At 40.7% G+C, this 11,899-nt stretch overlaps 1 protein-coding gene across 2 annotated transcripts in view; it reads right to left on the bottom strand.

The window, feature by feature from the left end:
• The window catches only part of ovol1a (ovo-like zinc finger 1a), a 22,273-nt gene that overhangs the window by 4,588 nt on the left and 5,786 nt on the right, over positions 1-11,899 (bottom strand). The window contains exons 2-4 of one of the 2 annotated variants that reach the window (XM_032499444.1): positions 10,805-11,309; positions 2,513-2,742; positions 1,372-1,584 (exon numbers count right to left, since the gene is read on the bottom strand). In XM_032499444.1, coding sequence (XP_032355335.1) covers positions 1,372-1,584; positions 2,513-2,742; positions 10,805-10,904 — 543 coding nt within the window. In that variant the 5' untranslated portion in view covers positions 10,905-11,309. Of the gene's footprint in view, positions 1-1,371; positions 1,585-2,512; positions 2,743-10,804; positions 11,310-11,899 lie in introns of those variants that run through there. The other variant, XM_032499445.1, reaches the window with a different exon arrangement.

Here is an 11,899-nt window from a genome sequence, read left to right as displayed (position 1 = left end):
TGTGTGTGTGTGTGCGTGTGTGTGTCCCTGAAGCCTAAAAAAACATGATTAATGCATCGTCTTCCTCATAAAACATTTGCAAAGACAATTTCTTTGAGGTGCATGTTTGCTACTGTTGACATGCAACAACAAGGAGCATCTAGCATCACGGTTGCTAAGGCATGTCTCCGTGACGTTGTTGTTATGCAGCCGTGTAGTACAACGCATGAATATCACCATTATGGGTGTTACGATATGTCTGTAGCGACATTCGATTCACAGTTTTAAATTCACAAAATGATTTTCTCAGGATTTGTTTTAACCCTCGGGTTGTCTTCCCGTCAAAATTGAAAATCAACACTTTTGTTGAGGCTTTTTATCGATGTTTTTAACTTTTTCTTACGTTTTTGTTCCTTTTTACAACACTTTTGATGCATTTTTTCCAATGTTTGTCACTTTTTTGGACATTTTCGTGTATGGTGATGGATAATCACAGACTGGAATACTTGGTCTTGGTTCCTTTTTTCAACCCTTTTGGTGCTTTTTTTTTCAATGTTTGGAATTTATGGTCAATAAACCTCATTTATAGGAAATTATACCTAATGTTTGAGTTAGAATAAAAGAAATTAGGAATTATCTTGACTGAAATTAAAGGAATGGATGTTGATGGATAATCACAGACTGGAATATGTCAACTTTTACTCAATACTATTTCAAAAACACTGCAATTTCCCCCCCAAATGCTATAAAATTGAATAAGACAGCCCAAAATTAATGAAAGTAGAGATGTGTACTTGGCAAAGAGCGTTGTGTGGAATCAATCATGTTATTTTGGGGAATTATAAAGAACATTGATACTGGAAAACGGGACAGGTTGACCCAAGGACAACATGAGGGTTATATAGAATGAGTTGTGGACAAATTACTGAAAATATTCATTTTTTCTATTATCTGATCCAAACAACAGATGCCTCCTCTTATTAAAAGTACAACTGAAATTGCCTTTTTATCTTAAATAACAGAAATTACACAAAAATAACAATTGGATTTCTTAAACAAATCCCACATCCAAATAAGTAAATAAATAGAAATCTCTTCAAATATATAAACTGAGACGACGTAGCAAAGTGAAGTGAAAGTGAAATCTCAACTACGTTTAAAAATAAATCGCAATAATCGCAATTCAATTTTCATCTTAACCGGTTCTCTTTTTTTTTTTTTTTTACACATTTCGATGGATTTTCAACCGATTCATGAAGCATTGTCACATTTCTAATCATCAACAAAAGCTAATTTCATACAAATGTTATATTTCTTTGGTTGGCGATGCTCCTATAAACATTTTTTTGATTGAAGAATTTAAAAAAGTATACTACTTTAACACAAACGCACCTGGCACACAAACGCCGCTGTCACCGCCGATAGCGACCTCTGACCGTGACCTGCCGATCTGGTCACCATGGGGACCGCTTCCCTGGGGTCGGGGCTTGTCGTCAAGGAAACTGGCATCACAGTGGCGTTTGGAGCCGGAGCCGGCGGGGCGGGAACGGGAGGAAGAGAGTGGGGAAGAAGAGACGGATCGGGCGGTAACTCGCCTGTGGTTACCTGTCAGGGAGAGAGACAACACACATAGTAATTATTCACATTCAACTTCATTTATCTGCAGTTATAAAGACATTGTTTAATTAATTTCTACCGCGTTAACGTGCAACACTGAGCTGCAATCTCACTACGGCTGGGTATAATGATGATATCCTACATTTCGATTCAATATCATTTGGTTAGGGAGATTTCAGTTATAATACGAGTTTAGCTTGGATATTCAGAGAACCTCTGCTAACACATCCATGGAGAAAAGGCAAATATTAAAAGATTAATTTTGGGATTTTATTGATTGACATAACATCACTCAAACAAAGATCAATTTAAATTGAGGAATCAATCATTTTAACCCCCGTATTATAAATCTACCACGTGCAAAAGAAAAGAATTTAATAAAAAATGAAATCATTATTGGAAAATGATACCTGTTCTGGAAATAAATACATTTGTCCAATTAAGACATTCAATAAGAAACATATATGTAGTGTGTAATGATCTACATGTTTCAGCTGCTACCCCCATAATATAAATCTAACACGTTAAAAAGAAAATGATTTAATAAAAAATGAAATCGTTATTTGAAAATGACACCTGCACTGGAAATAATCTGGACATCTAGAAATATAATAAATTTGTCCAATTAGGACATTCAATAAGAAACATATATACGACGGTTTATGGTGTGTAGTCATTTGTAATTCAGACATTTTGATCTACATGTACTTTACATATTTCAGTTGATACCCCAACCCCTTCCCTCCTTATGCAACGCATTAAAGAGTGGTCTCCCCTCAACCGCAAGACTGGTGGTTCGATCCCAGGCTCCTTCGGCCACATCTTTACCATTTGGTATTGATTGAATGACGAAGCGTTGTTTTGATATTCGATGTGCTACTAAGGACACCCTGCTTGCCAGTCACCTTTCCCTCACCTTGATTTTGGAGCGGACGTACGTGGCGCTGCCCTGCGAGCTCCTCCTGACGTCGGACCTCTCCCCCGGCGCCGGCCCCGGGCTCCGCGGGCGGCCCAGCGTGGTGCTGGACGGCAGCTCGGCGCGCGTCTGCGTGTCGGAGACGGAGCGCTTGGAGAGGCAGAGCGGCGTCGTCTCGGCGAGGCTGGCCTCGGCCTCCATCACCAGGGCGGTCGGAGGGAAGATGGAGACTGGAAGAAGAGAGAGGAAGGGTCAGCGTCCCCTGTTAAACCTGGTGTCGTCTTACATATCGGTAACCATGGCACTCGTTGTTCTGTCCGATTATAAAACATAACGTTTTTCAACCATGTTACATCTTCTTACCTAACTTCATTCTAACTTACTTTTACACTTCTTTTTGGTATTTATGGTCAATAAACCTCATTTATATGAAACTATACCTAGTTGCTGAGTTAAAAAAGCAGAAATTATTAGTTGTTTTGACAAATAAAATCAGAGGAACGTATATATGATGATGGATGATCACAAATATGTCAAAGTTATTTTAGGATACTGTTTTGAAACCATTTCAATTGTTTTTTTGAATGCTAAAAAATGTTGTTTTGAAGAAAACACCCAAAATGCAATGAATGTACTGATCCGATCCTTCATTTTAATTGAGAAGAGTGTTCACCATTCATTATATTTTTGGGCAATTTTGTTGAAAGATTATTTCTGATCAAAAAATACTTGTCCAGTTTGACCCCAGGGCAACATGATGGGGTTAAGTTTCTTTTTTAACCTGCAATGATTGATATTTTTTGCCCATTCTGGAGAAGCGGAAACAAGTTTGGAGTCATGTTTCTGGCCATTTGGTGGCCAATAGGAAGTCCAGTATTCATTTTCTTTTAGCTTTGTGTTTGGTCTCCACCATCTCCTGAGGGAAATATCTGATATTTTAGGCCATGTCCAATGGTACCAAAACAGCTTTTCTTTTCCCCGTCTACCCTGACATTGTTTCAAGAACATTTGAGTCCAAACAGATCCATTTGTAAATGACTCAACACGCTACTTCATATTCCAGGCCTGTAGGTGGCGCTGGTCTGCTCCCGAAATTCACCAACAAACAGAGAAGAAGATCGGGACAAACAGACCGTGTACTATACCCCAGTAACCCTAATGGGCTCAATAGCCAAGTATCAACGCCAAGTATCGCCAACGCCAAGTATCAATGATGTCGCCTCGCCATCCAAACAAAGACGCAAGGGCAGCGTTTTCAAGGAATCACGGATCTAACTAAACACATCATTGGGTTGCATTATGGGAAATGTAGGATCCAGTGTTTTTGTGGAATGAACCTTATAAAAGTAACAATATCTCAGCATCTGCACCTTCAGTTTGAACCGTTTTTCCTTGTGAGTCGACCAACGTTAAGGAACACTAAATCCTTGCACTGCTCCTTAAAGAGAGTCCTTTGGTTACACGATTATTCTGCTCACTGAATGACCGTCTGTGTAAATGTGCACACATCCTACGCATCGATAATTCATAAAAATGTTTGGAAATCAAGCATGTCCTCACATTCACTTAAGTTATAATTGCGAGTAAGCTAAAAAAAAGACAGTGATCTCTTTAAATCATCTTTAATCTCTTTAAAAATAGACAGAAAAAGGAGACTAGAGGGCGGGAGAGGGTAAGAGAACAAGAGAAAGAGAGAGAGAGAGAACGAAGTAGAGATGTTTCTTGTGCTATAGAATTTCACAATGCGGAGCAACCAGCCTGCACCAGTTCCTATTTGCACAATCGCTCAATTAGCAAACATGCAGATTTAACTATGTATTTGTGTGTGTGCCCATGTTTGGCTTTTTGTTTGGTGCTTCTTATTATGTGTGTGCACGCACACACACACAGACACACACAGAAACACCACACACAACACACACACACACACACACACACACCACACACACACAAAAACACACACACACAACAACACACACCACCACACACACACACCACAACACACACACACACACAACACACACACACCACACACAACAACACACACACACAGACTTGTCCGACCAGACAGTCTTGCAGCACCCGCTCTGTACTTTTCCAAACAATCCGCCGCAAGGTGGATGCCTGTCTGTGTGTGTGGTGTGTGTGTGTGTGTTTGTGTGTGTGTGTGTGGTTGGTGTGTGGTGTGTGTGTGTGTGTGTGTGTGTGTGTGTGTGTGTGTGTGTGTGTGTGTGTGTGCGTGTGGTGTTCAGGTAGCCTGGAGGCAGGGTGGTTCGGCTCAGTGAAGACAACGAATCAGTTGATGCTGCGGGGCCTCAAAGATAAAACTCAAATGCAGATGCAATGAAGGCCCATGCATGAAGCCATGCAGATGAAAAGATGAAAAGACAGAAACACCCGGCCCGTATACCAGCGAAGGTAACGGTACGTTGTGACACACAGCGACAGCTATGAGTAACAGGTGACACATCAACAGCTGGGTCCTTTCAGATTTGGTCAAGAGAAGGGATGTAATAATGCATCATCGTAATCCTACACACACACACACACACACACACACACACACACACACACACACACACACACCTTCTGAATGCCAATCAATAACGATTAATAAATTACATTTAAAGTTGCAATCTCAAAGATCCCCGTTTTTGTTATCTTTGGCCTCTGGCTAGCCCAGCTGACCTTACAGCTTTAACAACAACAACAACATTGTCTTTGGATGTTGTGTATGTATCAGGCATAATTTACTAGGGGGCTAATAATCAAAACTGGACTTTTTCCGAAGTTTTTCTTCCTTTTCTATGTTACTGCCGATTTTTTTTTAACCCTTGTGTGGTCAAAATTAAAAATTGACACTTTTGTTGATGCTTTTTATTGATGTTTTTAACTTTTTCTTACGTTTTCGTCCCTTTTTTCAACCCTTTTACTTTTTTTCAATGTGTGAGTGCTACAAGCTGACCCACTAGCTTAGGACTTCAAAGTTCTTTAGCACTCAACACAAAACGGCAGTGAATAAAAGTCTTGAATCCAAAGTTCTTCGTTTGATTGTTTACTTAAAGAATTTCAAAACATAAAATACAAAAACTTAGGATCACAATGTTTTCAACTTTTTTTGACGTTTTCAACACTACGCAACACAAACTTATTAACTTCAGTTTGACAGTTATTTTGGAATTTAGGTTCAATAAACCTCATTTATAGGAAATTATACCTAACGTTTGAGTTAGAAAAGCAGAAATTAGGAATTATTGAGACTAAAATTAAAGGAAAGGATGTTAATGGATAATCACAGACTGGAATATGTCAACTTTTACTCAATACTATTTCAAAACCACTTAATTGTATTTCTCTAAATGCTATAAAATTGAATAAGACGCCCCAAAATTAATGAAAGTAGAGATTTGTACTTGCCGAAGAGCGTTGTGTGGAATCAATCCTGTTATTTTGGGGAATTAAAAATAGCATTGATGTAGGAAAACGGGTCAGTGTGACCCGAGGACAACATGAGGGGTTATATAGATTTTCCTGATGATACTTACATACTTTTACTTTTAACACAGCATTTTTTACAATGTGGTATTAGTACTTTAGCACGTACCTGAATACTTCTTCCACCACTGATTAGAATATATATGATATCAATTGCATCTATTATTGTTAAAATTGTGACAAATATCCACAATGACATCTTCAAATATTAATTTTTTCCCGCCAACAGTCCAAAACCCGAAGACTCCTAAATATCCAATTAACCACATTAGTGTTAAATCCTCACATTCGAGGAAGCCTAAAACATGTATGTTTGACGTTTAGACCTTTTTGCACGCTTTCATTATAACTCCAAAACTATTTACCAGTACAGACGTCTAACTTCTAATGGTTTCTTTACATTACGTTACGTTTGAGGGACTTGATTGTTTTAGCAGCGTACAGACCGTGTTTGTAAATCTTTCTTTATTATTCCTGTGTGGTGATAGTTTCTGTGGCGACTGCTGCCGGCCAGACATTTAATCTCATCTTGTATTGTTTGTTCACCCCCCCCCACTCCCCACACCCCTTCCCCCTCACCAATGAATGAAGTGTGTGTGTGTGCTTGGATAAGTGTGTCTAGGTAGGTAGGGTGAGGGGTCTGAAATACCACGACTGTTTAGAGAGAGGGAGAGAGAGAATTGTGTTGTTCGTAATGAACTTGACGTCGCTCAGCTGGGAGTCAACAATCGGTACATAACTTTAACAAACACAAGGTGTGTGTGTGTGTGTGTGTGTGTGTTTGCTGAAGGCGTGCTATCTGCCGCAGTGGGCTGTCTTAAGGGCCTGTTACATTTCCTCTTGTCCAATAAACATTAACCTTGCAGAGGCCTCAGGAAAGACCACGAGTGGGAACCCTCTCTGATACGATGAACTCAGATAATTAGAGCCAATTATTAAATTATTAATTATACGATTGGCTGTGACATCCTGTATTAGTGGACCACTTTTGGTGAACATGCTTATTGGAAAGTTTAAAAGGAAACACGTATTCAAAGTTAACACGGAAACACTCGTATTTCTAAGTTAAAAACACACATTCGAAAAGTACAAAAAGAAAGAAACACGCTTGTTTAAAAACATCGATACCACTCATTTGTGTGCTAAATATGAAGCCACAGCCAGCCAGCTGGTTAGCATAGCTTAGCTTAGCATAAAGACTAGAAACAGAGGGAAACAACTAGCCTGGCTATGAAGCTCATTGTGTCTACACGTCTGTTTTAATCAGCCGTGTTTCGGCACAAAGCCTTCTTCAGAGCTGGATCGCGTCAGCAGTGATGTATTGGGATGTGAGTCTAATTAAACACGCGACATTATAGTATTTGGTCGGAAACATTAGATGGGCTACTTTTTGGAAACATGCCTATTGGGTTTTGGGTTTAGCGCTCCACCGAGAATAGTCACTGTCGAAACTCCTTTTTCGACTGAGCTTTCGAGGTGCTACTGGTAGGCAGATTCCAGGCTTTATGCTAAGCTAGGCTAACAGTCTCCGAGCTGCAGCTTGCATGACTGACAAAAACATGTGTGGAGAGTAGGAATCGTCTTATCTGACTCTCGGCAAGAAAAGAGAGTGAGCCTGAAATGTCAACTTTACTAACCAAATAAAACCTGGTTAATTTGTTTGTGCAATGCATTTATAGATTAAAATCACAGAAAATGTAAATTTTAATAATGTCTATAAACACCTGTAATACGATCTTATCTTTAGGATCTATATAGCTACATATTAAACACAGACAACACTAAGTAATGCAAGTATCATAACTTAATCCCAGTATTATTCTGGTGTCCTCTGTTTACATGTAAACTGGACTTGCTGTGTTTCCTGTGTTCCTTGAATTCTCTTGGGCAGCTCCTTTCTTTTTTTACTTCCTTATTCATCTGGACTTATTTCTGTCTTTGTGGAGCTGCAACACCTGAATTTCCACTCTGGAGATCAATAAAGGTTTATCTTTGCCTAGATCTTTCCCCCTATCTTAAAACGCCCCGTCTCATCTGTCTCACAACGTCAACATGGAAATGCGTCATTGTGTCAGTTTGTAATACTGTAAGATTTTAACGATTGCACTTTTTCATTTTTCCATACTTTGTATTTCCTGCAGCGGGACCTGTTGCGCATGTTAGAGTTCTACCGTGCACCTGTTTGTTTTTCTGGGTCAAAATTTTAAATTAAAACTTTTCATCTTGTCATCTTTTTTTGGACAATTTCGTCGCTTTTCCTGACGTTTTTGAAGCTTTTAACAACTTTTCCCTGATTTTTTTCTGAGCTTTAATTGACATTTATCTTTTAATATTTTTCTTCAAATGCTATCAAATTTTAATAAAAACACCACAAATTAAATTAAAGTAGTGAACAGATCATTTATTTGACTTGTGAAGAGCATTGTATGGAACCATCCTTGTTATTTTTTTTTTTTTTACAATTTTGTTGAAACAAACCTAAATTTCTAAGATAGGAACTTGTTGAATATGGGTCAAACCTGGAGGGTTAAACTCTTTTTCGGGTTAGAAGCAATGTTTTGCCTGATCTCAGATAAACCAGACAGTGTGAGTGATATACACTTGTTATGTGTCTAATAAAGAGGCTAATTTGAGACTGATGATGCGTCAGAAACAGGTACTGATACATGTTTGTGGACTGAAGATAAAAATAAACTTCTACACACACCCCCACCAAGAAAACTGTCCAAACGGATGGCACATAGCGCCTCATACAAACCTTCAACAAGCCTGCAATTATCATACCTGTGTGTGTGTGTGTGTGTGTGTGTGTGTGTGTGTGTGTGTGTGTGTGTGTGTGTGTGTGTGTGTGTGTGTGTGTGTGTGTGTGTGTGTGTGTGTGTGTGTGTGTGTGTGTGTGTGTGTTTCACCCGCACGTCAGGCAGGTACGTCAAGTAACGGCACATACCAGAGACTTTGGCTGAGACAGTTGCTGGGTTTGGTAAGGAGTGTTAACTGTGCCTGGTTACGCACCGACGCGCAGTTGTTTGTTTTTTTAATCTTACAGATATGGTTACATGACAAATTAAATATTTTGATCTAAATACCTTTTCTACGTCGACCTATTTGAATTTTCTTGGGTGTTGCTTAAGATTGACCATGACTAAAAGTCCCAGTTAACACCTTCTTTGTGTTAAATAAGTAAATGTGGCTCTAGGAAAATGTTTTCTGTGCGTAAAACTTGCGTCCAAAAGCTTCCCATGTGCTGTTGGTGGTTCCAAATATACAAACTGAATACTAGACTTTTATTTGACAGGGTTTTTAGTTAGGCTATTTCAAACCAGAGAAAGTTATAGCCGTAGTTCAGCTCATCCAAGTTTTTTTCCGGTTTTAAACACCAGAGAGGATGTGCAAGTCAATGATTAAAAGTTAACGGTGAAGAGATGTGGAGGAAAACGACAGAGGGAGAGAAAGAGGGGGAGGGGAGAGAGAAGGAGAGCGAGAGAGAGAGAGAGAGGTTTTGGGTGTAGTCCCGTTACTTGTTATCTGATACCGACGTGGTCTTACAATAAAAAACTCCGCCGATGGCAACAATGGAGATTGTTCTCAAGGAGTAGAAGTGGACTCCTTGTTTACTTGTCATTTAAATGCAAAGTCGGGAGAAGGGGGGGCAACACAACATAGCTAACTGAAAAGCCACAGACAGCAAGCTCAACATTTGACAGTTAACAACATGTCAGCTCTTGTAGGCTACTTTTTTCACTTGAGGCAGCCGAGTCAGAAAACGTTATTCCCTGTGGGACGGAGCGCAGTGAAAACAACATCGCCATCACCCATGGCTCACACTCACAACCGGGTAGCTGCTAGGCTTTAAACTCAAGTTGTCTAAAAATCATAATAACAACTTTATATTTATTATTATCTATATCTTATGTTGTGTGTTTTCAAGGCCCTTACGTGGGCCACATGAATGGCTGATAAGTGGATGGCTATTTGTATGAGGGTAGCTTATATACACGTATGGGTGCTTTTGTATAATTATGTGCATTTTTATTTTTTTTAGGTCTAGACTTTCTATTTTCTAAACTGATGTAAATTCTGCTCTTGATTTTTGTATTTATTGTTTAACTGTGAGAATGAATTCAATCCACTCAAGCTCCTATTTGGGATTTATAATTCATAGCAGTGCTAAGCTGTAGGCTACAAGGAGGAAGAAGAGGCTCTGCAATCAGGGGCTGAAGGTCGCTGGGTGAAAAGCAACGGGCCCTTGATGGCCTGTTAGGCCGCAACACACACTGCAACACACACTGCAACACACACTGCAACACACACTGCCCTGGGAAGTGACGGATATGAACGTGCAGACGTACTTCTATACTGACGTAATGTGTTTTATGTGAGCTTTAAATTAAAATCTTTCATACAGGCCTATTTTTTTTTACAATTAAATATTCTAACGTGAATACCGCCTGATATAAACTTTTATTTTTACTAAAAACACAAAAAAATCATAACAACAGTGTTTAACAGGCCAACAGACAAACACCCGCAACTTCAGCCTGCATGCGGGAACTCTCTCCACGGCCCGCTGTGTTTCCCGTTATTCTCAGGGCCCCGGATGGGACTGAAGCCGCCCCGTTACAATCACAACCCGACCCCCCCCCCACCCCCCTTCCCACCCGCTCACCCAAAACTGCATGTAAATCCACAAAATATCGTGCGTAAACGCATCCAGGGACGCGCCATGACCCGCTGCTTACCATTCTTTATATTGAAACAACAAATAGGCTGTGGCTAATTACAGCAGCGTGGACTCACCTGGGATGTAGACGTCCCCTCGCTCATGATCAGGCAGCTCGCTCCAGTTCCGCTTTCCCGGCGAAACATTCGCCTTTTTCACCAGAAAGGCCCTCGGCATGCTTAATTAACACGCAGGGCTTTTATTTGTAGGTATTCGGAGAAGTCGATTATCGTAAAGTCCACAAAAAGTTACAAAAGCAGGAAAGTCCAAAGTGGCAGAAGAAAATGGAAGGTGTCGGTCCCCTCCTCTCCTTCCTCCTTGCACCTTTCTTATCGTTTCGCAGGCGGTGCGCCGCTTTAATCTCCTTCTATTTTGTCGTTGTTGCCTCGCACACCTTTCCTTCAACCTAATTTTTTCCCAGCTTTGAATCCAAATAAAAAAAAAGGGAACGAGAAGTCTTTTCGGTCGGACAGGTGAGTCTGCTCAGGTGTGCAACCCGGACAGGTAAAGACGAATATCCCCTACAGCGAGCTGGAATAACGGGAGAGTGTGTGTTAGTGGGTTGAGAGAGCGGCTTGTATCCTTCCTGAGCTCTCTCTCTCTCACACACACACACATACACACGCAGGCGATAGAGGTGGGTCAAAAAGCAGCACAGGTACTCATTTGAAAAGCAGGAAACAGGCGCCAGCGCGCATGCGCGTCAGGAATAACGGTGACAACAAGCCGGGGAGAGTCTGGGTTAGGTTAGGCCTCTGGATACCTGCTGAACCGGTTTACCTCTCCCTGCCCTCGCTCGGTCTCAGTCTTTCCACTCGCTTTCTCCACCATTCCGCTTCAAGGTGTGGGGATCGGTGCAAACGACAAGGAGAAGAAGACAGTTTGGGGAAGAGTGAGTGTGTGAGGAGGGGGTGAAGAGTACAACAGACACATAACTGCACACACATTCCCCCTGGAACTACATGAGCAGTCATAAAAACAGAACAGGATCTTTTAGGCCGGTAATATGCAGCTAAAGTCCATCATCTGGTCTTTTGTTTGCCCATTTTAAACTTTAACTTTATTGTCCCAGAGCGCCAAGGGCGTATAGTTTCATTTCAACGTTGGGTGGGGGCCGGGGACACATGATGGGTCTGGGGTGGGTGGGGGGGTTGGATCCTCCACCAGAAAAT

Source organism: Etheostoma spectabile, chromosome 19, assembly GCF_008692095.1.
Source record: "Etheostoma spectabile isolate EspeVRDwgs_2016 chromosome 19, UIUC_Espe_1.0, whole genome shotgun sequence".
In the NCBI taxonomy this organism is placed as follows: domain Eukaryota; kingdom Metazoa; phylum Chordata; class Actinopteri; order Perciformes; family Percidae; genus Etheostoma; species Etheostoma spectabile.
Note: the sequence above shows the minus strand (reverse complement) of the source record. Positions and strands in the feature narration are given on the sequence as shown.